Source organism: Harpia harpyja, chromosome 7 (assembly GCF_026419915.1).
Source record: "Harpia harpyja isolate bHarHar1 chromosome 7, bHarHar1 primary haplotype, whole genome shotgun sequence".
Taxonomy (NCBI): domain Eukaryota; kingdom Metazoa; phylum Chordata; class Aves; order Accipitriformes; family Accipitridae; genus Harpia; species Harpia harpyja.
The window spans coordinates 42,033,991-42,061,903 of NC_068946.1; the positions used below are offsets into that span (position 1 = coordinate 42,033,991).

General features: G+C 40.8%; 1 protein-coding gene across 3 annotated transcripts in view; it reads right to left on the reverse strand.

The window, feature by feature from the left end:
* CNTNAP5 (contactin associated protein family member 5) overlaps positions 1-27,913 on the reverse strand; it is a 316,013-nt gene that overhangs the window by 31,387 nt on the left and 256,713 nt on the right. For all 3 annotated transcript variants that reach the window (XM_052792720.1, XM_052792721.1, XM_052792719.1), the window contains exons 15-19: positions 26,273-26,400; positions 25,932-26,102; positions 23,619-23,837; positions 13,141-13,380; positions 11,323-11,547 (exon numbers count right to left, since the gene is read on the reverse strand). In XM_052792720.1, coding sequence (XP_052648680.1) covers positions 11,323-11,547; positions 13,141-13,380; positions 23,619-23,837; positions 25,932-26,102; positions 26,273-26,400 — 983 coding nt within the window. The remainder of the gene's footprint in view (positions 1-11,322; positions 11,548-13,140; positions 13,381-23,618; positions 23,838-25,931; positions 26,103-26,272; positions 26,401-27,913) is intronic.

Below are 27,913 nucleotides of genomic sequence, written 5' to 3' on the forward strand. Positions count from 1 at the left end.
GTGCAGCGTGGCCTCTTTTTGCCACTTCTGGAGGAAAGGAGTCCACGTGGGCTGCCATGCTGCTGTGATGAGACCACTACCAGTATCAAAGCTGGCTTGCTACACATCATTGTAGTCTTCAATCTGTTATCTGCCAGAGTATAACCTGTGACTGTAGGGCTGAATGACATCTCTCTGCAGATATCAAACAGCTACAGAGCCATTTTAACAGGATTCCTGGGGGTCCCCTTGTGCAGAGGGAAGTTCTGGGAAATAGAGACCAAAGGGCAGTATTTATGCCATCTCATGCTGATGACTACATTGGGGATGACTTTTCTGAAACAAAACACTCCCAGGACACTCTTTCAGTGGTGATGGAGGCTGGGGTTAATACTTGCTAGCAATACGCTAATGATCAGTGTCAGCATAACCAACCTCCAGGTGGCTACAAGAATAGCATGGTGCCTTCAAACTGCTTCTCTTTTTGCTGAGGACAAGAAAGATGTAGTAGCAGCTCTTAAGTCTAGTGGTAATAAGGACATTAAACTGGTTAGAGATTTCAAAGTGTTCAGGCTGAAGAAGAAAAAGTATTCCCAGACTGCACAGTGTGAAGAAATACCTTGGCCATGACGTTACATATTGTATGTCCAAAACCTTTTCTGATTGAACATGTCAACAGGAGAGTTGTCTTTCTTTTGCCTGTGTCTATGGCAGTGCTTGAGTGGAATGTCAGAAACATTTGGTGGCTTTGTGGCCTATGCCCACTAACTTTACATTCATTCTGGACTGCCAAAGCTTGTGTTGAAAATCAAATAGTAATTTTTAAATCATCAGCTGGAAAAGGGAGCATGGCAAAACGTTACAGAGAGTGTTCTAGCTCAGGAAAAGACTTCCTGGCTTGAAAGATCTCACCCAGTGGTAGATATTTGACAAGAAGTCTGCAGAAAACAAAAAAAAATGGATACCAGGAATTTGGTCTATAAATCCATCATTCATAAGCAATGTCCTTGTCACATTTCACCAGGACCACAGGTCTTGTGTCATTTAGCCTTGAAGAACCAAACAGCAAGGAAGGTAATGACATGCCTTTGGAGTCTGAGACTTCTCTGCAGGACCTTCATTTACAGAAACTGGTTTTAAATGTGCCCAGATTGAACCCAACATCCCTGCCAACTTCAATAGCACTTTTTAATGACTTAAACTGGCTGGAGCAGCTGGCAAGACATCTTGCACCACTCGGAGAAGCTGAGGTTAGTTCAGGGAGCACATGTGGGTGGCACACGTAAAACGTACAACTTTATCACCATCACATAACATCAGCAAAAATCGTTTAAATCAGGGCAGCTGAGAACTCTGATTTGGGAGAAATGTATATGTATAAAATAATGAAACATTGCATTAGGAAATGGGCCTTGGACTACCCCTCATGTCCTACTGCCTCAGAGGAACCCAGAAATGAAGGAGTTTAGGACCAACAGAACCTCTTACAGCTGTCTGAAACCAGCAGTCACCCTCATCAGACTGTGAGATGTTAACTACACCACCACATCCACCCTCAGCACTCATCTTCAGCACTCACCTGAGCTACAGCTCAAAGAGAAAATAATTAAGGAAGGCACCAATTAAACAAAGGGTGGAATATATTAGTGAGGCTATTGATGTTGCCATTCTGAAAAAAATAGTAATATTAAAGTATTTAGCCCAGAAAGCCATCTGCTGCTCATAAGGTGGAAATGTTTGTTCATTCCTGGTTGCAGAACAGCGCATGACAGTTTTCAGTCGTCTCTACCACAAAATATCTCTCTGGCAACTTGCACATCTTCAGCGTGACAGTGTCCCTCTCCATAGCCTAGATATTTAAAAATGAACCACCATTTTCTCAGTTAGGAGCAGCTGGCTAAGAAACCTGCTCCTTAATTAGCAGCTTCTCCCCAGGGATATTTACTCAGTAAATTTACTCTTCAGTGGAAATGTCGCTGATGATTCGAAAGAACAGGGCCCATCTCTTCAGTGTCCAGTGGCGTTTAACTAAGAAAGTGCTTGCACATTTTTAGGAGGTGACTCTTGCTATTTGTTTTGCGTGGAGAAAACAAAGAGGTGAAACGGTTAAACATGTTTGCTGGTATGATTAGTCAGTTATTGCATTTGCTTAGATGACACTGTTTCATAGGGTTTTAAAAAAAAAATCCACCCCCCAATTTTTTGTAATCTCTCACGGTAGTGAAAAAAATAGGTACTTATTTGAATGCTTCCCACTCAATGCTTGAGACATTCAGGACTTAAGGATCATATTCAGGCCATCCTATATTAAAAAAACAAAACACTTTCAGTTTGCATTTTTTCAACTTAGAAAAAAACACACCCCCAAAAGCCCCTAAAGGAGCCTATCTGGAGGCCCATGACCTCAGTTCACTTTGCAATCCTGCTAGGCAGCTGGAGCCAGATTGAGAATGTCACTTAAACATCAACAAATGTAGCTAGTTCCCTTACGTGACTGACAAATGTGTTTAACCTTCGTAGACATCTCATTCCCACCAGTCGCCAGTTGGCTTAACACAGGCTGACCAGCAATTAAAAAGGAACTGGCAGATGCTTCTGCCTCCAAAGCTAGAAAATATTGCAAGTCTAAAAGATGACCCAGAGGAGCACAGTCATAGAATTCATCATGCACATACTGAGTGGCTTAAACACAGAGGTTTATTCCAGTTTATTCCAGTGGTTTTAAGGGGAACACTTGTCTAAACAAAACAGCCTATGTCCATGCTGATGTGGCAGGGCCTAAAATGGGAACAGGGCTAACCCACGGATGGGGAATAATACTAAACACTGTCTCTCCAGTTTAGCTCATGGGTAAACATACACAGTAGTGTATTTATGTACCCTGGAGGCAATGGACAGAACACTGCCACAGTTTGGGATCCACCAGCTTGATGACTGCTGACAAATCATCTTCCTTCTTTGTGTCACAGTTTATCCATTGGTGAACTAGATGAATGTTAACATCCTTTGGGAAATGACATGAAACCTCTGGGTGAGCAGCGATTTAAAAAAATGCTATTAGTCATTATCATTCTCTCTCTATTCCTAGATACTTCTTTTTGGTGAAGGAACTGGTTTCTGTTTCTTTTACAAAGTGATGCTACATTAATTATCTTTTTTCCCTGAAGGTGACTAAATGTAAAGATGAAGGAAGGAGCTGAGGGCATCAGATGAGTTAAATCTCCCTGAAATTACCTGCTTTCTGATGGTGAGATTTATTCTGGTAAATTTTAACCTATACCTTTGGAACTGTAAAAGTCACTTTAAGACCCTTAATTAACAAAAGCTATCTGTATTATACTATTGGATCTGATGCTCAGATCTCTCCCCCTGTTTTTAAACACACACTGGATGCCATTAGTCTTCTCATGGTCAGACATTCAGTAGGCCCTATGGTTTACTCACCTTTGTATTCAGAAGAATCTTGCCGGGCTTTCATCTCACACTGTACTTTTCATTTAAGACTAGAGTAGCAGCCAGGCTGGCAGGAAGAGCTTTTATTCTTCACCCAGTGAATGAAATAAAAAGTACCATTCTATGAATTTTATTCCAAAAGTTCAACGTGGCTTTGTAAATTACGCATCATCACTAACTCTGTGGGAACAGCTCACAGGCAAAAAAGACAGAAATCCTCCGTTTTGAGTCCCTGAGGAATACACACCAAGCTGCCCTCACCAAGATCCTGGCTCATTGTTTCCATTCTTTTCCTAATATCTTTCAACCATTCCTGTTTCAGTTTTGGCAGTACAGATACCTGTTCAAGCAAGGACTTGTTTCACGCTGACCTAACAAATAACCATAATGTTCAGCAACGATAACGTTGAAAAAGATGGTCTGTACAGAAAAAAAGAAACAATCAATTTGAGCACTACATGATGCCTGTGGAGCAGGAGAGCGAGCAATAATCTTTTAAATAAAACTAGAGAAAAATAATCATATGCCTCACTTCTCAAAACTCCTTTTCATTCTCAACTCATAATAAAGACAGCACAGAACTTTGTGGATTAATGGCTTTCTGAGGTTAATGATCCATGTTTGTGTTGAGCTCTATAGACACTGCCTGGCTGGTCATGAATCTCTGGGAATTGCTCTGCTCCTCTGACCAGTAAGTCCATCTAAGCACTACCTATTTCATAGGTTATGCAAGCCTTTGTGACTGGAGAAGTTGGATCCTTTAATCAGTGACCTTCTCCTGATTATAGCAAACTCATAAGGAAAATATTTGAATTTTCATAACAAGCCACAACCATTGGCATACAGAGAACTGACTCGTGTTCTTAAGTCATCTAATGGAGAAAATTAGAGGAAGGATGAAATATTTACTTAGTAACAATCCTAATACAAGAACCACATAATGGTAGCATTGTGACGACTTTTCTGTAGCAAAATACATGCTTATATATATATACTTTCACTACTTTACCTTCAAATCCATACTTCTGCAATCTTTCACAGAATCGTAGAATGGTTGAGGTTGGAAGGGACCTCTGGAGGTCATGTTGTCCAACCCTCCCGGCTCAAGCAGAGACACTTAGAGCCAGTTGCCCAGGGCCATGTCCAGATGGCTTTTGAGTATCTCCAAGGATGGAGACTCCACAATTCTCCAGGCAAAATGTGTCAGTGCTCAGTCACTCTCACAGTAAAAAAGTTTCCTGATGTTCAGATGAAACCTCATGAGTTTCAGTTTGTGCCCATTGCCTCTTGAGTGACCTTGCAATGACATCTGCCATCTCTCTCAGCACTCATGGGTGCATCCTTCCAGGGCCCATGGATTTATATATGCTCAGTTTGCTTAGAGCATTCCCTGATCTTATCCTCTTCCACCAAGCATACATCTTCCTTGCTCCAGATTTTTCCCCTGGTCTGGACCTGGGATTCCTGAAGGCCAGTCTCACTTGCAAAGACTAAGGCATAAACACCCAATTTCATCAGGCAAGAAGGATGAAGTAACTTTTTCGTTATCCGGCCAGCATAACTGATATGTTACAGGAAAAATTACCATGCTAATAGGGGATACTACAAGCAAGATAGAGAAGGATGTTTGGTTGGACCCAGGCTGGCTCTTCCAAATATTATTAGCTTGGGCTCTATGTTGTGTGGAAACAGCTACACTGCTCCAAGGCAGCACTTGAGCCAGCAGTTCTGCTGGACTGCAGCTCTCACTACACAGCTCTCTATGTCCACAACATAGATAATTCACAATTTAAGAATGACTGAAAAATGACTATTAAAAATCCTCAGGGGAAAGGGTTTTGGTAAAATGGGTTCTGAAAAGACCCTCATTTCAGAATTATTGAAAAGCATATACATATGTCTGCAGCATCCGTTAAAACATAGGAGCTTGTGACCTTCTGTCCTTCCTTCCCACACCTTTCAGGACAGCTCCACAGAAATCCAACAATAAAAATGACTTTTCAACTGCAAAATGTGAACTAGGAACTTAAGTCTTCTAGGAGATAAACATCTCCTCCAGGCAAATGGGAATGTATGTTTTCTTCCTAGCTGATTATCTGCAGGCTGTGGTCTGGGGTTTTATGCCAGATAACCAGTAAGTTCAAAGTCAGTCTGTATATATGCAGAGCACAGATCAATTATTAACTGCATGCTCAGCATTTCCTGCTCAATGTAATCCAATTACAGTTGCCTTGTTCTTCCCTGTGGGTTTCCAGAACATCTCTTGACACTTCAGTATGGCAAAATGATCTTCACGAGTATAAACATGTCCATGAATTCAGCTAATGAGACAGATCTTTCAGTTCTCTTCTCTTGGAAGGCAGATAAAGAAATGTGCCAGAGTCCTTGGCTGAATGTTGTGGCTGCTTCTCCTTTCAAGTTAGTTTTGAACACTTAGAGATTTAGAGTGCCATATGCTAAAACAAACAAAGAAAATTGGGTTTGGGCGCCAAGTCCACCTCTTCCCTCAAAGATTTTTTAGTGCTGGATTTGAACTGAAAACTCTAATCAGTGTTCCTCTTTTCTGTGAAGCGTGCTTACAACAGGGAATCATCCAAGAGGCCAGAGATGGTTCTCACTACAGGAGTTTCTCTACTGACATAAAGAAACTGATGGGGAGATCTGCCCCCCTACCCTTTCTACTCATGGTGCCACAACCAGCCTTCCATCTACAGGCAACTGGGGAAAATTTCTTTTGCATTCACCATTCCTGACCTAAATCTCACTGGCCCCTCACTCAGTAAATAACATAAGATTTCAAGGCCTACTACAACAATTGCTTGACATTATACTTGGATGATATATAGTCCAATCTGCCATATGAAATCATTTAATGGCTGTGAACCAGAGATAGACTGGGAACAATTCTCAGTCACTCACAGACAGTTGCTTAAAAACTAGTCTCCTCAACAAAGCTGTCTCCCACACTTCCCAACATGACTCACTTTCCTGCTCCTGATCTTTTAAAAATAACTATACCTGAACCTTGGCACCATTTTCCACTTCAGTCACATAAATTGTGCAGGTTGTTCAATGGGTGTTGAAAGTCTGTAAGCCAAAAGGTGTTCTCAAAAGATAAGACAATTGCACTAGCAATAGCATAGCCTAGAGGGTCATTCTGCAGCAGTTAGTTATGTCGTGTGGTACCCACATCCCAAAGCTAAAACACGCAAGGTGGTAAAGCAAAAGAAACAACAAAATCACCCCCCAAACCCACCCTGGTGCTTCAGTAAGTCCTATTTTCCCTAATTATTTTAGCTTTGCCCCATTGAACTCCAGAGTCTGCAGCATGAACAGAATCAAAAGATTCTTTGCCCCAAAGACTGAACTATATTTTTGGCCTTTCTTTACCACTGAATGACAAAAGCTTTGGTTTTGCTTGAGAAAAATTGTTGGAGATGCAACTCAACAGACTTGCAAGACAAAAACAATAAGGAGAATTTACATGCCTTCAACAGAAAGGCTGCTTCTGACTTAGAGACAGGAGGAGATTACAGTAGATTTCTAGTTTACTAAAAAGAAAAAAATCAGTAGCTTCTCGCTGATGACGGTTGCTTCTTTTTTGCAGAGTGTTAATTCAGTTCACCTCTATTATAGATTTTTGTTTCTTTTCCTATTTACTTCAAATATCAGCTGATTTCAAGACCTTATAGGACAGGGCAGTGGAGTTGATCTAGGTCCTGCTACTATATTCTGAGCATCAGAGACCTAACAGAAGAATTATTCAAGCTGGTTTCATTTGTACCTTTGTTTTTAACTGTGCCTTTTTCCTTGTCTTTAACCTTTCCTATGCAATTTCAGTCTTGCTTTCCAAAAAAAATTGAGAATTGAGCTCACTGTGATGGTAATAGGTATTGGATAGAAACAAAGAAAAAAAAGGACTCAAATTGTTAGTTTCTTATGAGATCAGATAATAAATACAGATAATTTTTCAATCGCTCTAGGATAGTTTGAGATTCTATCTCTTTTCTCTATCTGCTTTTTTTCTAGATTAGGAATCTTATTGTTTCCATGGAGAAAGACAACAACACTGAGAATCAAAGACTTGGGAAAACATTTTCTGGACAATATACTTCATCATATTCATATCACATCTGATTACTTGCAGGGGGGAAGGAAGGGTGGAGAAAGCACTAACAGTTTCTTTCTGAACATTTTTCTCTCCCATCAATTATTGTCTTTAGGGATGAAGGCAAAGATAATAATACTAAGGTACTGGTAACTTGGTGAAATCATGTAAATGCAAAAATGTACAGCGAAAATTTAGCCTGGGAAAGAAAAAACTATTTTTTTTCTTGGCAGTAGCTTCCCATGATGTGAATAACTTCTGTGGACTGACACACTGAAAAGGCTAATTAGAGATGTTTAACCATTTTCTGTCTCTTAGTAATGGGCACTATGATTTGAAATTCCTACAGCACTGATATTAAAAAGGCACGGCCAATTATTACAGTACTGCTAATCTTTTGGATGTGGGATCAATGCGACTATGGGAGCTTTACATACATACCCATCTATATACACATATACATACCCATCTATATACATGTATATGTATCCATCTATATACAATACATACACATCTATATATATGCATAATTTAAAAATCCATGGCTACAATATGTAAGATTGGGGAGAAGAGGACAATGCTAAGTTATTGCATACAATTTGCAAAGGCACATGTATGATTTAGAAGTGTAAGTATTAACTAATGGCAGAAAGAATCCCCAAGTCATCTTTAAGAACATCAACTTCCGAAAACTTACCCATAAGCTGCCAGGACATGAGCCGATTGATCAGAGGTAAGAACAACCTTGTGATATAGATAAGTTCTTTGGGTGGGAACTGTTTTTAGAAATATTACCTGCTAGGCACTACTGAGCATCTCATTTTATAGAAGGAGGTCATCTGTATAGGTTTAGAATTGTAGCTTCTACATTGACGTACGGTGGTACCCAACATCTGCCATAACTTATTCATGAACCACCTGCCCTCTAAGGCTTCAAGCACTGGAAGGGCTTTCTGTGTGGGCAGCATTGATCTGGATGGGTGAAGCCATGAGTGGGCATGAGGAGATTTCATTTCCTTTCCCAGACCTCACATTGGCCTGTTGGGTAACTCTAAATGAATCATTTTACTACCAGAATTCTAGTGTCTCAATCAATACGTACTGTATCTTCTAATGATATGATCTTCTTTACAGACTGACAGTACAAAGTATGTTGGGGTTAAATGTGATTATTTATTGATTTTACTGAAACCAACTGATTTTACAGGAAACATTTCACACCTGACTGGACTAGACCATAGCTGCCTATACAAGTTCACTTTTATATAAGCCCCTTTTAATATAGTCTAACCATGAATAAGCCTTGCAGACACTTTCACTTCTTTTATGTTAAATATTTAACACAGAAACTCTGAATTATCAGAAACACTCTTCTCATTGTCACTTTAATTAACTAATAATTTGCCTAGTTATTTTGTGGATAATAGAAAAGAGGAATAACAGGATACATGAGCAGCAGCTTGAAAAATACTTACAAAAGGTGAAGTATTAAAGTATACATAGACTGTTTCAATATAGTTTCTTAACAAGTGGAAAGGGTCTTGGGATTATGGCAAAGAATATTACTGCTCAACTCTTAAGTGAGAATGCCCATTCCTATTTCACCATGAGCCTAATGTTTATTTAACCAATCAGTTATCCAGCAGGGACCTGCTTAGGTCCTACTATACACTGTCGGACTCAGCAAGATTCCTTGAAAATGAGCCAAAAAGAGAGAAGGAATCGCGCTCACTTTTAATGCTACAAAGGACATTGTTATTCATAGTCCAGTAACTTTATGGCAAGCATAAACCTCTTGGAGGAAGAAAGAGTAACATATCTGAACATTATTTTCATTGGAATAATTTCAATTCCAACAAGACTAAAAAATAAGAGGATATGAGATTTAAAAAATTATTACATTTGGGACAAAAGGCAGAGAATATACATGACTGAAATGACTTTCTTGAAAGAATGACACAGAAGCATGCACAGAATAACCCTGAGAGAGACTTTCAGGAGTTAACCAAGGTCAGCTAGTTATCTTAATAATTCTTTGCGTATAGTGCTACATTTTATAGTACAGAGTTTTGGAGCCTGACATCTCCCCAACCCTCTAAACTACTGTTATCTTCATTTTACAAGTGAGTAAATAAGAGGAACAGATCTGAGAAAAGCACCACTGTTTAAATTGCCTGAGTGTGGTGAGAGCTGCTCCACCTAATTTCCAGAAGTACTGAGAGTCCCTGTCTCCATCTGAACCAAAGCCGAGATCTGCAGATGATGCAGCTGGGCAAGGCTTACCTCTGCTCCAGCTGAGCTGCTACAAGAGATCCTGGTGTCCTGATCACAACCCCTTCCCCAACCACCATTAGAGTCCCCCCTTCCAGAATTTCACAATTATAGCTTGCTTATGGTTGTATTTCATTAATAAAAGTCAACTGACTCATGTTTCTAAGGTCATTTTACACTACTCTGGCAGCAGTAAAGGTGATTTAAATGGATACTACATTTTCATTCACTTTAGGGCTATTTTCAATTGCCTGAGTAGCATCAAGAGACCTGAGTGTGTAACTGAGAAGTAGATTCCAAGGTTTCATCTCAGCAAGAGCTAACCTCTGCCACCCTGGAGCTACATACCAGAATATTCATATATCTGGAAATCATAAACACTTGCCTCCCAGAGCAAATCAGAGATGGAAATCTTGGACTGGATGTGAGAAGAGAGAGGAGAGAGTGTTTCCTCAGTAGTCCCACTGCCCTGCTGCGGCTTTGCTTAGGGGAGATGGGTCCAGGCTGATACTGTCCCAGCTGTCCCTCCCAGAGATTTGGATATTCATCCCATGCCAGCCCGAACACTAGCCACATGACACAACCAGGAGATAAACTACTGCAAATCCCATATAAAAAGTAAAACCTTTTTTTTTTTTTTCCTTATATTTTCATTTGACAGTGTTTGAAAGCTTAGCTATTTTGGAATTTGCAATGCTTCAGAGTGGTCTGGGTCATTTGGTCAAATGTACATTTACAACAACCACATAGCATTAACTTTCTATTGTTCTGCCAAGGGCTAGTGACTCACCAATATGCTTACTCATCACTTCCAGTGCCTGATAACTGTTGAATAATTCAAACATCCCCATTTGTCTAGCATGATGTTTGTCTGGAATGAGTTTCTGAAAGCACTGCAAGGACTCAGGAGCCAGAGGAGACATAGGCCCTAAAATCTTTACATGTTTTCATAAAGTCCTCACACCACGTACCTTTTGATAGAAAATGGATTTACACCTCATGTTTTGGTTAGTGAACCTAGAAAACTTTGACATTTTCTGGCTTTAATATTCAGACACACTGGCCATATTCCATTGAAACAACCCAGTGAAGAGCAATACGTGTGCCAAGACAAAATGCAAATGATAAAATGATAATATATTTCTGCACCAAGTATTCTTGTACATTCATGGTATTTCTCATTCCCTTATTTTGGAGGCCTAATGGATCTCAGTGTGGAATAAATAGCAGGGAATTGCTATTGTACAGTCTTGCCAAATGAAAGTCAAAGCACATTCTAAGCCCCAACAACATGATTATTCAAAGACTGACTAGGCAAGTGTAGCACTGAATGCCAAATAAAGGGACATAAACAAGAGTGATAGCCATTTGCATGAACTGAATACCATGAAGTTGATAAACTTGCAGACACAGAAATGAACTTAAATCAGTGCAGAATTCTGTACTTTTCTCACAAAAAACTTAACACAGTTACACTGGTCTCCCTTTGGTATCAAATCAAGAGTACTTACCATTCTTGGAGAGAATCACAGCCAAATATTCATGAAAGTAGGTGTTGATGTACAGCAGAAGGCTTGGAGTATGTGCCGTAAGAAAGCTAAATGCAATATTTTCCTTGGACATGACAGCATCCGCATAAATGGCAGAGCTTGAGGTGCTTGCATTTTTTGTGACAGGATAAGGTTCTTGGAAAATATAGGTAATGGAAGTGCCAGCTTCAAATAATGCAGAAACCTCTGAAAGCATATATAAACCAAGGGAATAATTTCAGCTACTGCATTTTCAGATCTCCCAGACAGGCATGGACATAAACTGCCTGCCTCAGAAACAGAACACTGCAAAATGCCCCTGACCCAGCTGACATCAACAGTCCCTTAGTTTGGACGAGTAGTGTGTCCTTCCTTACTGTCTGTTTGTCTGGCACAAAGAAGGACGGTGTATGGAGACAGGCCTCAAACTCAACTATTTTAGTGCTGGAATCAGAGCTCCACAAGATGGAACAGACCAAAATGTCTGTCAGCCAAATAAATGCTCGGTTCACCATCTTCTGACAGCTGACATGTAAGGCAATATTCTCTGTCTTCCCCCAACAGTAAAGACAATGTATTTGTCCTTTCCAGTCTCCTTTTTAAACAAAGTCATTATTAAAGCAACACATTGACCCAAAGTCAGCCAGTATAGCAAGCTGTCTTTGGTAGCTCCAAAAGAAGAGAAACATCTACCTGTGCATTCTCAGGTCCCGAGAACTCATGCTTGTGTTTTCAATAAACACAACATAGTCTGGCCATGAAATACACAGGTGTGATAACAGCAGTTTTTTCTAATGTGAGGCACAGTAAAGTCAGAATGGTGATATCTTCAGCTACAGACTGACTGCAAGTACTTTCTCCAATAAAGCACCTCCACCTCTACAGCAGCATCTCCTAACAGGACACTATGTGGTTATTTGATATGCTTCTCATGGCATTGGTGCCAAATCCTCAGCTCATGTAAGTGAGCATAGTTCCGTGGACTGCATTACAACTAAGCCAATTTACACCAGCAGAAGATGCGGCCCACTTAGTAAACCTGTTGCGTTTGTGAGGTGAGGGGCAGCCATGGAAATTAAAACACTCACATTGCACCTTGCTGTTATTGAGCAGTAGTTTTGCTAGTTCCTTCCTCTCCCAAAGACCATGCCATCTAAATTGGATGTTCTTTATTTGCCCTGCTCATTTTTCTGGTGTTGGTAACATCTCCTACGAGCCACCAGAAAGGTTCAGTGAGGACACGTTCACCACAGACCAAACCATGCAAATCAGTTTTCTCCTGAATGCTTCACGCTTATTTTTAAAATCTCTTAACATTTGGATGGGCTGTCACAGGAATGGCAAAAAAAACCATAAAAAGACTACCGCTTTTTGTCACACCATTGCTTCAAAACTCTGCAAAGAGAAGTTCTCAACATCTTGTTAAGTTGTACAAAGCTGGATGAGGTTTAAAGTCAAGCAAACTGAACATTCAGACATGGGCAGACAACTGTTATGAAAAATTTCAGCCCTATTTGTTAATGGCTGGGCCAAGTTACATGCAACTGAATACAGGAATCATAGTGGGATATAGTTGGTAACTTTAATAGTACAACTAACACAATTTTAATTTCTGAGGCCATCACCGAAGTCAACAAAAAGAGGCGTTATAGCCTGCTTCAGATAAACACTTGGTAATGCTGAAGGGACAGCTGATATTAGAACACCTTCTTGTAACATGGGGGACACCAAGCTGACATGGTGAAACTGTGCTGTAATTCAGAGACCATTAAGGACTTAGGATAAAAGCTCGCTGCCTACCTTCCTTGCAGAAAGGTCCTTCGTAGGCTGAGTTGGTACAATCACAGGAGTAACCATTATACTTCTCCACACATTTCCCTCCATTATGGCACAGGTTACCATAACTGCTGCAATGTCCTGGACACCCAGGTTTAACACCAGGTGTCATTTTAGCTCTCTCTTCAAGGTCAAGTTTCTGTCCATTTAAATGCAGAGATCGAATGCATCCCAAAAAGCCCTTTTGTCTGGAAGCTGTTCCCCCTGAAAAAGAGAGAAAAAAGGACATGCATTCATTGGTGAGTCTGCACAGTAATCAAAGCCCTGAAATCCAATCCAGAGGTACAAATATGAATCCATGAATTTTAAAAAATATTATCTATTATATATCAATGCATACAGTGGCAAAAGAGGACAGATGGACAACCCTGGAAACTAAAGGTCTCTATTTATCTTTATGAAAGGACTAAAAAGCCATATGTGACACTTTCTTGTTGCCGTTCTTCTCTTTCCTGCCTTATCTACTGCCCTGTCTGGCATTTAAACTGCAAATTCATTTGGGAAAAAGATTAGCTTCTTTATCGTATGTCTGCATATCACCTAATACATGAGAAACCCAAACCTAAAATTTTTTTTCCTATTTGTTGCCACAGTACAGAGTATAAATAACACTCTAATCCCAACAGCAGGTGAGTTACACATGCTGATGAGTCCAGATAGCAGGGATGAATCATGTTCAGCACCAGGCCTGCTGGCTGAAGGGAAATGACTTGAGTCAGAATTTATGCATGACTGCCCAACCTGATGTTGCATGTGAATGGCTGCTGTAAGCAAGAAACATGAGTTCAGGTCACAGATGTGTTATTTATTACAATTGTTAAACATAATTGCATTTATTCCTGAAGACCAGAGCTGTATGGATCTGTGCAAGAGGGCAGTTCAGTCTCTACAAGCTAACTAGTTTCTTGTCTACCCAATGAAATTGCAAAGTGTTACAATGAAGACACTTTTTCTATTAGAGGGGGTCTCTGAAAATGATAATAATGATGATTGTTAGAGTACTTTGTGAAAATATCACCATTTATCTCACTGTAGGCTTTGTTTGGCAGTTGCCGGTGTTTTGCTTTTGAAGATACTGCAATTTTGATCGCTGCAAAGAAATCTAATTCTGGTTCAGGAATTATCAGCATTTGTTGGCTCTGAAATGCTAGCTTTATTGGTGATTCTCCTGCAAAAGCAGTATGAAAGAAGTTATCTTTCCAAATTATTCTTCTGTAGAAGTTGGTTCTATATCAAAGTGCATGAGATAAGAGAATAAATCTTTTGATAAGTCCTTGCAGAAGAGCATCTGTTTTTTCATAAATTGTTGAATTAAAGCAAGACTTCTGCAAACTAACAGAATGAAGCAATAGTCTGAAATGGAATCTCACCAAAACCCTATTGTTCTGCTATACCATTCTAGCATATTTTTATTTCTGGTACACTAATAGCAGAAATACTGGATTTGAATTAGAATAATTGAACTATAGATAGTACGTGTGGGACAGGTTTATTTCATGCTAATTTTATGATGCCTTTCTCAGAGAAACAAATATTTTAAAATTCCTCTGTAGCCAGCTTTTCTTTTCAGGTGAGTAAATGTTAGCTCACTTATTTTAAAGGCCCTCTGAGCACAAGAATTGGGCCTTCTGCATTTGCTGCACTGTGCACACACAATCTTTTTCTTTGGAGATTTTGCTCCAAACCCAAACATATTGTACACAATTTTCAGTAATGTCCAAATAAGTAGAAATGTGATTTCTCCCTTTAAGGTTACTGGTTACTCTGTTTTCATTTGCATGGGAGGTAACCACAAAAATTACAAGGATAAATGACAGTTTCCTTGCCTCTTCTCTCTGCACACATATAAATCCCAGCTGTAACATTCAAAGAATGAGTACAAACTGTTGCTAACTATTCCACAGATGTCATGTTTATTGCACTACCCATATTCTTACTGCTCTCTAAAGCACTTTGGAAAGCTATGTAAAGTAAGTTTCTCACTCCTAATGTCTGGAGAGTATAGAGCTTAACAGAGACTGTCTATATGATTCTAGATCCACGCAGTATTGATTAAGCAAATCTGTTTATTATTTGGGCATTTGGGCATTTTTCTTCAATTGACTAGACCTAATCTTCAAGTACATTTCTGTGAAGCAGAGAAAAACTGAAAACAAACAAACAAAACTCTTCCCCAAATTAGGCTTTGCAGATTCTAGCCTGTATCAGAAATAGTGTGGCCAGCAGGAGCAGGGAGGTGGTTGTTCCCCTGTACTCGGCACTGGTGAGGCCGCACCTCGAGTACTGTGTTCAGTTTTGGGCGCCTCACTACAGGAAAGACATTGAGCTGCTGGAGTGTGTCCAGAGAAAGGCAACCAAGTTGGTGAGGGGCCTGGAGCACAAGTCTTATGAGGAGCGGCTGAGGGATCTGGGGTTGTTCAGTCTAGAAAAGAAGAGCCTGAGGGGAGACCTTATCGCTCTCTACAGCTACCTGAAAGGGGGTTGTAGTGAGGTGGGTTTTGGTCTCTTCTGTCAGGTGTCTGGAGATAGGACAAGAGGAAATGGCCTCAAGTTGCGTCAAGGGAGATTTAGGTTAGATATTAGGAAAAATTTTTTTACTGAGAGGGTTGTCAAACATTGGAATGAGCTGCCCAGGGAAGTGGTTGAGTCACCATCCCTGGAGGTATTCAAAAAGCGAGTGGACAGGGTACTCCAGGGCATGGTTTAGGGGGCATGGTTAATGGTTGGACTCGATGATCTTGAAGGTCTTTTCCAACCGAAATGATTCTATGATTCTTCCTACTCTAATAGGCTTGTTGGACTAGACAATTTCATGGATGAGACCTAAATGTTTTGTTCAGGAAAACAGATTTTAGGATAAGCCTCAGGACCATAAACACCAAGGTTAAGGGTGTTCTTTGCCAAGTGGAGGTGACAGTCATATGAGCCATGCTGTTTTCAGTAACGTACTTATGCAGCTGAATTTTACTGAGAAGCCTTGGGGCAAGGAAGAGACAGTCTGAGAGGAGGGGGCAAGAAGCTCACAACTGAGCACTCATAGTGTAGCTTGGTGACACAAGTGGCTAAATAATTAACATTCTATCAATGAATCGAGGATTTACTTTAAAAAGCAAAGGACTTTTTGTTGGTAAGAACTGGATTAGGGAGGCTGAAGCGGCGTGAATAAATATTAGGTGCATTCTTGCTTTATGTAACCGATACAAAGAAAAGGAAAGGGCATGGGAGTATAAGAGTGATAATTATTATTACTCAGGAGTAGGAGAACTTGCTATGATATTCCTCAGAAGACATCCAAGTCATACTTTTTAGTCTCAAACTGAAAGTTGTACAAAGCAGTCAGGATACACAAGGAGTTAAGCATTAATTCCTCCCCCAGCCTCCAAAATATCCCAAATGTCTACTGATTCCTTTAAAAACAACAACAGTAAATAAAGTATGCCCCTTCTTTTTCTCTCTTTCCTTCTCTCTGTCTCCCAAGAAGGTTTCTCAGATGTTTACTGTCTCTGGGGTATGTTGCATTTGGACTGTCTACAACAGACAGAGGAGATTTACCCAAGGATTCCTTGCTCCCTTGCTCCCAAGACAAAACAGTAACCCAAGCACTTAATTTTAGTAGTCTCCTTAACATACTAAATGAATAGCACAAAAACTTCTGATCAAGGCTTTATGCATCAAATTAACTTCTTAGGACTTGTATTTTGCTTCTCTGATGTTACCAGTCTGAGTGCAAATGCTGTTCTCAAATTGGTCTGTGAGGACTGACTTTCCCCTCCCCGCCCCATACTGGAGTGTTATGGTCACGCCTTCTCCAATAGATAAGACAGAGTTTCATCTCAGACTACACCATGAGAGGAGATGATGACACACCTCCTCCAGGACCACAGGGATATACCAGGAGACAACTGCACTATGGAAAAGGATGTCACTCATTTTGAAAGTGACTGTCCATTGAAAGGAATGATTTCTGCCTGTCCCTTCAGAGCAAGTGATGTGCCAAACTGGCCTGTTGCTGGGCAGTTTGGTGCAGTTGATACTATCTAGCCCGTACATGTGTTTGGGGTTTGCTCCTTCTACTGTAATTTTTTTAAATTAACAGAAGAAACATAGCCAGGTGCAAGAATATGCATGTTGTAACTGAGGACCATAGAGCAGCCTAAAGCAGTTAGATACCCAAGACCCACTACAAGAAAGTGAGAAATGGTTTCCTAACTCCTTTAACCTGCTTTAAAATCCAAGCTTGTTTGATTTTGAGTGTACTGGCAATGAAAAGTCATTTCTTCCTTCCACTTTGCACACACAGAAAGCTATCTCAGAAGCCTGCCACATACTCCATGTGTGCCAATGTCAGCCTTAAGCAGACTTTCTGTCTTTATTCCCATAGAATCATAGAATGGTTTGGGTTGGAAGGGACCTTAAAGATCATCTAGTTCCAACCCCACTGCCATGGGCAAGGACAGTTTCCACTAGACCAGGTTGCTCAAAGCCCCATCCAACCTGGCCTTGTCCACTTCCAGGGTTGAGGCATCCACAATCTCTCTGGGCAACCTCTTCCAGTGCCTCACCACCCTCATAGTGAAGAACTTCTTCCTTACATCTAATCTAAATCTACCCTCTTTCAGTTTAAAGCCATTACCCCATGTCCTATCACTACACGCCCTTGTAAAAAGTCCCTCTCCGGCTTTCTTGTAGGTCCCCTTTAGGTACTGGAAGGATGCTATAAGGTCTCCCTGGAGTCTTCTCTTCTCCAGGCTGAGCAACTCCATCTGTCTCAGCCTGTCTTCATAGGAGAGGTGCTCCAGCTCTCTAATCATCTTTGTGGCCCTCCTCTGGACTCAATTCAACAGGTCCATGTCCTTCTTACATTGGGGACCCCAGAGCTGAATGCAGTACTCCAGGTGGGGTCTCACGAGAGTGGAGTAGAGGGGGAGAATCATCTCCCTTGACTTGCTGGTCACACTTTTTTTATGCAGCCCAGGGTATAGTTGGCTTTCTGGGCTGCAAATATACTTTGCTGGGTCATGTTGAGCTTCTCGCCAACCAACATCCCCAAGTCCTTCTCCTCAGGGCTACTCACAATCCATTCTCTGCCCAGCCTGTATTTGTGCTTGGGATTGCCCCGAGCCATGTGCAGGACCTTGGACTTGGCTTTGTTGAACTTCATGAGGTTCGCACAGGCCCACCTCTTAAGCCTGTCAAGGTCCCGCTGGATGGCATCCCTTCTCTCCAGCATGTTGACCACGCCACACAGCTTGGTGTTGTCAGCAAACTTGCTGAGGGTGCACTCAAACCCACTGTCCATGTCACCGACAAAGATGTTAAACAGCACCGGTCCCAATACCGGCCCCTGAGGAACGCAACTCGTCACTGGACTCCACTTGGACATCGAACTGTTGACAGCAACTCTTTGACTGCGACCATGCAGCCAATTCCTTACCCACCAAGTAGTCTATCCATCAAATCCGTGTATCTCCAATTTAGAGACAAGGATATCATGCAGGACAGTATCAAATGCTTTACACAAGTCCCGGTAGATGATGTTATATTCTAAGTTATTGCAACAAATATAGCCGTAGAAAAACTCTTTCTAGTACTACATAGATTAAAACTTAAGTACCCTGTGAGTCAATTACACTTTTAACACAACAGCTAATCGTACAAACATTATACACTTAATCTACACTTTTGTCTCTTACTGACTACACAGAACTGTTTCTCCATAACAGAGAGAAACCGTAATTGGATACAGTCAGGTATTTACAGGAAGCGATGGAATAAAACAAGAATTGTAAATTTGAATCCCGTCACATGCTGTGGATGAAGAGATAAAAGGAGAGGGATTAGATTTGAACACCTCCATTTTGACTTCCCTCATTTTGGTTTTATCTCCAGGCAGATCCAATAAGAAGGTAGCCATTTTCTATGGTTTATTTTGAACAGCATGTGTAAGAAATCATCACTGCAGTGGAATCCTGGGACGATCAGACAATGACAATTTCTTACACAGGCTATGTGGCATGCTGGCCAGAGCAAATGCTTAGGTTCTGCTCCCCCAAGGGGAACATCCCCCAAAACCAGACATGTAGGGCAGACATCATGTCAGCAAGATGCAAGAACAGCCAAGACCATTGAATGAAACACAAAACAGGGCAATGAAAGGTGGGAAGGCAGAACTGAATGGAGAACAGGTGGTACAGAAAGAAGTGACACCCAAATTCCAGCATTTCTGTGAATACAATTAATAGCGTAAGCATATGGGAAGAAGGATCTGGTTCTCAGCTCTGTCAATTCCTTTTATACAATATCAATGTATAAAAGAGACTTTGGGGTAAACAGAAATCACTATGAGAGTGTATCTTTCCAGGGTATGTAAAACTGTTGTACCACCTCCAAAATGGAAGTATTTTTGGGTGCATTAGTGCGCAGATAATGAATTACAGCTACTTTATGCTTATCAAGGCCAGAAGTGAGTGAAGAAACTTTCTAGCAGATAGTACTGTTAATCCAAGTAATGTAATGTGAGTTCAAGCCCAGTAAGACATGCCTAACAGTCAGAGATACTCCGCAGAAATGCATTTTAAGAACGTTAAACACACCCATGGTTACACCTAAGTACATAGAGCAAGTTGAAAATTGATTTTTACCCTAGCAATGACCCAGAGAGGCTTAAACTCAAGAACATGCACAATTCAAAATTAGCATAGGGACAATGTAAGTCATGGTGAGACTCCCAGGTTCTGCTATAGTCTCTGAACATCTGGATTTCTCTGCTGGAATAAGCAACCATGACATCCAAATGCTGAACTCACTGTCATTATATATCAGTTAGTATTCCTCTGAGACAACTCAAGTTCACATTTTTCACAGTCTTCAGGACACAGCTTTGCATTAGTTCACAATGAGTGTTTTCTCCATCTAAAAGGACTAGACAGTTGTTGTGATTTGGGTTTTTTTGGTTTGGTTTCTTATGGAAGAGAATATTTGCTCACACATGGTATATTTTTATCTCTGAATCCAGTCTTTTTTAATTCCTTGCCCAAATTTAAGAGAGAGAATATTATGTTCTCCCATATTGGAGGCAAACTGGTAGCAGGGTAAATAAGAGAGAAACAGCATCAAGGTCTCCACTCATGAAGACGGAAGTGTGAATTCATCCCTTACTGGACATAAAAGAACCTACATACATAGAAGAGAAATCCTGCTCTGTGCTTAGTCATTGGAAAATCTTCAGTAAAAGCCTAAATCTCCTGAAATACCTAAGTCAGTCAATCTGAAGATAAACCTCCAAGGAAAGTCAGGCCTTTTTAACTCCCACCCTTACAAAGTATTTAAAGGCTGATTAACTTCCTCACAACGTGTCAGTATCGCCGGATCAGAAGTAAATGAAGCACAGCTCCACGACTCCCTACAACTGACTGTTTTGTTAACATTGATGGAGAAGACTTCTGTTCAACTTTCTTTATTATAAATCAAAGAAAGTAAAAAGTCTGTCTGACAGGCAAACATTTAAAAAACCCCAACAAACTAACAAAAAAATTGAAGAGCTATATTATTCTATTACATACGGTCCCAAATATATCTGCTTTTTGGGTTGAGAAGAAAAGATCTGGCCAAAACAGAAGCAAATAACTCATTCATAAAACAGGCAGAAACAGTTGACAGGGAATTAACTGGTCCAAATTAGCAGAACTCCTTTAAAATTATGTTGTATGCTAACTGCCCCTGTAGTCAAATTTTACAAATGTCCACATTTATTTTATATGTGTGATCTACTGTATATAACTCCCTAAAAGGAAAAGACACAGAACCACTTCACATATACTGGATATAGGCTAACGTCTCTGAAGGAACAGGAAAATAATTGTACTTTGAAAGCTACAGTGGATCTCCATTCGATCATCATCATAATGCTACATGATACTAATATAGTTCCTTCATCCCAAAGGATCAATAAATCCTTCCAGAAGATAAATAAACTAAATTAAATTTTGACATTGAGCTTTATTTATGAGATTTACAAAATATTTGAATTGATTCTGGAGAAGAATCAAGAAAAAAAAAGGTTATATCTTAATGACTAGCTACCTCGAGTGTGGAAACAAAGTTCCATGTTTAAATGGAATGAAATAGGGAAATTCAGTCAAAAAATATTTGGAACATTTTTAAAATAGCAAATCACATCTGTTATATAGATTATTAATTAAGAATGCACATACTAATTGTGGAAACCCCTTAGTTACTGCCAGTATGCAGAATGCTGCAGAAACAAGTTGTGGATTATAGGGGGAGTAGGGAGTAATATGTGCTGCTGCTTCTTTCCTTTTTACAATGTTGTTTATGCATTTATTTTTCAGATTGGATAAAATTCACTCCACACGGTTGAGGTATTAAATCAGTTGCTTTCTGTTAGAGATTGGAATAAGACCTTCAGTAGAGGCAAATTATGCCACATCTGTGTATTGTTGGACTTCTGCCACCTTTCCCTGGAGCACCCTGGGGACAAACAGCGTCAGAATCAGGAGGCTGCCCAGGTTTCCATCTCTTCTAACTGCTCTTGGGAAAACTCAGGAAGTCACAGAGAGTTCTGGCCTTCAATGTGGTAGAGCTAAGGGCTGAAAAAGTACTCCTAAAAACATTAGGTTTTCTGTCCCTTTTGTTCAGGTTTTGGTAAAATTGTGGATGGACAACTGAATGCAATCTATTTACTGCACAGTGACAACTTTTCACCTCTTGGCTGAGATAAAGTAACTATGTCCTAGAGTTTACTGCAATTAAGTTCAATCAGAGGAAAATTTAGGTTGGAAGTCACTGCTGGAGATCAGCTCATCCAATCTGTTCCTCAAAGCATGGCTACATTCAGATGAGGTACAGATTCACTTCTCCACCAAGACCAACGGGACCTTTTCTGCACAGCTGCTACCCATCCATTCAATCCCCAGCTTGTACAGATGCATGATGTTATTCTGTCCCAGGTAAGTAATTACTGCACATTGTCGTGGTTTAACCCCAGCCAGCAACTAAACACCACGCAGCCACTCACTCACTCCCCCCCACCCAGTGGGATGGGGGAGCAAATCGGGAAAAGAAGCAAAACCCGTGGGTTGAGATAAGAACGGTTTAATAGAACAGAAAAGAAGAAACTAATAATGATAATGATAACACTAATAAAATGACAACAGCAATAATGAAAGGATTGGAATGTACAAATGATGCGCAGTGCAATTGCTCACCACCCGCCGACCGACACCCAGCCAGTCCCCGAGCGGCGAATCCCTGCCCCCCACTTCCCCATTCCTATACTGGATGGGACATCACACGGTATGGAATACCCCGTTGGCCAGTTTGGGTCAGGTGTCCTGGCTGTGTCCTGTGCCAACTTCTTGTGCCCCTCCAGCTTTCTCGCTGGCTGGGCATGAGAAGCTGAAAAATCCTTGACATTAGTCTAAACACTACTGAGCAACAACTGAAAACATCAGTGTTATCAACATTCTTCGCTCTGAACTCAAAACATAGCACTGTACCAGCTACTAGGAAGACAGTTAACTCTATTCCAGCTGAAACCAGGACACACATATACACTATAAAAAGCTCAAATAAATACCCCCAAATCTTCTTTAATCAACAGGTATGGATACACGGGTAAACTGACAGACTGAGGTTTGCTACAGCATTTCAGCTAAGTAAGAGAATCTGTTTTAAGGAAAGAATCAGTAGTTAGCTGAGTGGCACTGAATAAGGGGCAGGTTACAACCCACTCCATCACTGAGTGGATTACTCGGAAAGACAGTGTTTGAATATAGAAAAGGGAGAAGTCCCTTTGTAATCCCTGATTATATTATCAAATACAAGCTGGTCCCAATCTAGATTTCATTTGCAAGGGAGATAGGGAAACAAACTATATGCAAACAGAGATCCCCCCCCGCCCCTCCCCGAAAGATCACCTTCGGTTAAAATAACTGCATTTGCTTTGACTGTGTTCACGGTTCTCTCACACATGCACTCTATGGCCTAATACAGGTTTTGGCAGGCATGCTTGAAGGAACAGACTTTAAGACCATACTGTCATCAGGCTTTGCCCCAGGAACTTATATGACAAATTTGTGCCTTTTACATTGCATCTAAAAAGAGAGATCATATTTCCTACAGCAAATTACACAGCCAGTGCTGCACAAGAAGAAATACTATGAATTCTTTGGCAATAAATAAATTTTGAGCAATCTTAGACCCTAAAAATACCATCTAGTATAGTATGGTTAAACTATGGTTAGTGCTTTGAGTGTAAAGGCAGTAGTTTGGATTTACTTTATGTTGCCTGTGTAGGAGTGGAAGAACAGAAAGCAGAGTTAAGTCACCATATGCAAGCTCAATGGTGAAACAATAGCATTACCAAGGTATGGACACAGAAATATTGTACATATCTACAGAAACCCTTAAATGGTCCCTACCTACAAATAACTGGCTGTTGAGCTGCAAGCGGAAGTGTCCCTCAGCAGGTGCCTCCAGGACCTTCTTGGGGAGGCTGTCCACCTGGAGAGAGGTTTGCTTGAGGTTTCTCTCCGCACGGACATAGTGCCACTGGTTGTCATTCAGGGGTGTGGGAGACTGCACGGTGGCTTCTGTGGGGCCATTCCCAACATCTATGGAGAATGTGATCTCTTTGGGGGCTGGAATAGATAAACAGATGTGAAGAGGAAGTGAAGGTTTGAATTAAATCGTGGTTTTGACATCAAGAAATCTTACATAAATATAGGGTCCATTAACTTTTATGTCGGCAAATAGTACAGCATCATTTACCTCCCATCTCCTACACAGCAGCTTATACATAAATCTAAGCCTGCAGCCTCACTGTTTGATCTCTGCTGTAATTATTCTTGGCTGTGGGTACCCATCTTTTTTTTGCTATAACAATTACAGTGCTCTAGAAATAGTAGTTCTCTTTTTGAAGTAAAAGTGCCAAATGCTCTACAAAAGTCACACAATGGTAGCAAAAGATTTTGGACAAATAATGCTAAGAAGGGAGAAAGGATGAAGGAGCTTTTTCTGACTAAATCTTTCAAAATGCGTGTACTTAACAATTGTAGAACTTGGCTGCATATAGTAGCAGAGAATCCTACAAGCATTTGTTTGCCTGAATAAGCCTGACCCAAGAAGCAAGGAAAAACAGATGAACAAAACTAGTTTATTGGTGATCCTAAACTAAAGAGTCATATCTAACACATGTCCAGAGATAGTAAGGCTCCTAGAAACAGAATGATAATTGAAAAACAACAGCTATACAAAGGAGTCCATCTTGCTCGGATGGAAGCCTGAAAGGGGCCAAAACTTTTTAATGTTCTTGCTACTGGTTATTTTTCCTCTTCCCAAAACACTAACTACACCAGAAGGACCAAGAACCAGGACAACAGACCACACAACCAGAAGGTTGTGGATTGAAAATTCATAAAAACCTGTTATTTCAAGCCCAACAAATTGGATAGGTCTGGTTTTGGAAGCTGCTTCTTAGACAGTTAAGATAGGAAACACTCCATGGGGATAGCAAAGATCTACTCTGAGCCCCTGCATCTGCTAAAAGGCCGATTCCCTTCGAAGCAGCTGGTCTGTGGAGCTTCCTTGATACGAGGCCTTTAGGCTGCAAATTCCATCTGGCAGCAAGAAACACAACACCAAACTACTAATGAGAAATCTGAGTTTAAAAGGCAAGACTTTCCCCAAACTTTTAAGTAACTCATTTCTCTAGGAGCACGGATTTAACACACTTACAAAAGCTTTCACTAAACAATCCTCTTAGTAGCTTACAGTATTTGCTATATTTGATATCAAAATGCCATTTTTACTTCTATATCCCTGAGAATGAAATGCAGTACACTGAAGTACAAGCAAATTGGACTTTGATGTGCAATTAACAGTAAATCATACCTCATTACCTTGTGATAATGCACCATGACATTTACCATTGGTTTAATGAATCGAAGGGCCTTGGGGCCCTGTTTTATTAAATTTTATGTTGGCATTATTATAAGCATATTATAAAATGCATAACACTCAGTTTGTTTTTCCTAAGCTTGACAGAACTTGGAATACAGAAGTCATATTTCATGTCAAAGCCACATTACTCTTTTGTCACTAATAAATATTTGAAGTCATCAGAACAGGAGTGAGGCAAAATCTCACTAATTAAGTTCCCTGCTACTCTCCTTTATATACTGAGTAGCAGTTATACTGCAGTCGCTTACTAGATTTTGAAGTATTCGAGGCCCATTACAACTGTGACTGACTTATCTTGCATTAGCATCCTGCCCTTCATAGACTCTCACCTCTTGCTGTACCATATGCACTGAGTTCCTCTGAAACACTAGGGCTGTATCAGACTGGATATGTTGCTGATACAGAAATAAAAGTAACCATCAGAGTGGTTGTATTAAATTTTTCATCTTTCAACTTAAATTACAGGTCTACAGGTACATCTAACCAGTAGCTTTTTCTCTAAAGAGCAAAACCAAAAAAGTGTTGAAAAAGTAAACTCAGTCACCTAAGAAAGATAAACCTAGCCATAACAAGATTAAGTGTAATGACCAAGGCTATGCAGGGAAACTGACAGGAGAGGACGATAAGTCTAGATTAATGAGTCTTTATGTCTCTATCTTATTCTCTTCAGGCACCTCCAACTGTCTCAAGACAGAAGAAAAACTGTCCGTCCCACTTCCCTGCACATGTCAACTTGGGCAAATACACCTAGATTTCTCAGCAGTGAAACTTACAGCTTATTTCAACTCGTATGAAGTCTTTAATCCCAAGGTTTTCCAAGAACACCCCAGAGATGGCAGTAGTTTTGAAGAAGAAGGAGATGTCTGCGCTGACCTCAGCGTGGAAGGTGGGGAAGTGCAGGTAGGCGGCCTCTGTGTTGAAGGAAGCGGCGTTCCAGAACTGCCCTGCAAACACACTTCTCTATAGTTAATTTGCACAGGACAGCAGCTGTGAGCTGCACGTGGAAAGCCACCTTTCCTCAGATAAATATATTTAGAAAAAAAAAAAAAAAACACAACAAAACGAAAGAGGGAACATTCTGTACCTATGGAAATTGAGAAGAGCTAGTACTCACTGTCTCCATAGCAACGCAAAGGGCCGATTTTCCAAGCAGCCTCAGAATTTGATCTGTTTGTGTCAGTGATCACTATCTGAGTTACAGGCAAATGGTCTTTGAAAGCAAGAAGGCCGGTATCATTTGTCCTGGATTATAATAAACAAACAGAAAGAGACAGATTAACCACAGACAAAATACCCAGCATTCCTTATGCAAAGCAATATTTGAAAGATGCTTACTTAAAGATGAAAGGTCTTTTGCAGAATTACCTCAAAGAATTGCGACCAGTACGCACTGCTTAAGATACGTACGTGCACATGTATGCTTTATGCTCATACATAATACTGACCACTGAAGACACTGTAGTTGGATACATGATACTGTCTGCTAAGGATGGTAACTGTGTTTCTGCTGTGCAGAATGATTGTGAAGCTGAGGCAGTGCTGCCATTCTGCCCGACGTGCACTAATGTAAACTGGGCTGTGCTCGGTATCCTTAGCAGGATGAATTTGATGTGGATCAGGTATAAGTCCAAGTTTGCATTTCTGTTAAGTTAGCTGGAGACAGATAATGGCATTTTTGCTGGCTTTATGCTTTATCCGAGCAGCAAGAGGACACGCGATACCTGATCCAGCATGCTGTTAGCACGGGGCAGCCAGACAATACCTGATCCAGCTTCAGGATGGCTGGTACACAACTGACTCAGCACACCGCAAAGACGGTTGAATGGGCAGAGTGGATTTGGACTGAATCAGCCTTTTGCATTACGTGCCTGTGGAAATTTTGTTTCAGCAACTGAAATACTGAAGGCTGACTTACTGCATTGTTGAACTACAGTCTCTTGTTTGTATCAGCTGGGCTTATTCTTCAGCTGTGACTAACTTACACACAGCTGTTAGAAAGGAAGAAAAAAGAGAGAAAGATTCCTAAAGGATCATTTCTTTGTTTTTACTCTGAGTGTGCTGGGCAAATTGTTGTCCTCAAAATGCAGCACAGCGTTTCATGGCAGCCCTCGGGTCCCTAAGCTGATTCAGTGGCTTTGACTCTGGCAGGGTATACAGATGTGCGTTCATCCCGCTGTACTTCATGAACTGAACTGAGTCCCTCAGGCATCCAACCCTGACCTTACGAGAGCCAAACTGCCCTCTCGAGGTATTTCTCTGTCGATTGATTATAGAGAGGCGAGTGCTACCGTATCTTGTCTCCACAGTGATGAGTTTTTTTCCCCCTAGCTCCTTTTCTCAGGGTTGAGGTCTGCTGTGCATCTGGGCATATAAGCCTGGCAGAGCATCCTTCACGGAGCTGAATCTCAGTTGTTCTGGAGAAAAGGCTCCCTACCTCTCCATGGCCCAGCAACCTGCATGCAGGGTCTGGACTCAACTCACCTGTATGCTCAGAGGTGAAAGACTACATGCTGCACCATGGGGATGGCAACAATGACCAGATCCAAAATGCCAATAAACCTAAATTTACAGCCACTGCTCTTTCAGGCAGGTATGACACAAAGCCTCAGGAAAAAGGTATCACTTTTTGAGCGACGCAACTGCCAAACAGTCCGACGTCCCAGGCAGGATCCCAGACTACCTCCATGCTGCTCGTAATGCCACCTTGCACAAACATACCTCTCATTATAGTTCCAGCTGTGGGAAGGGACACAGG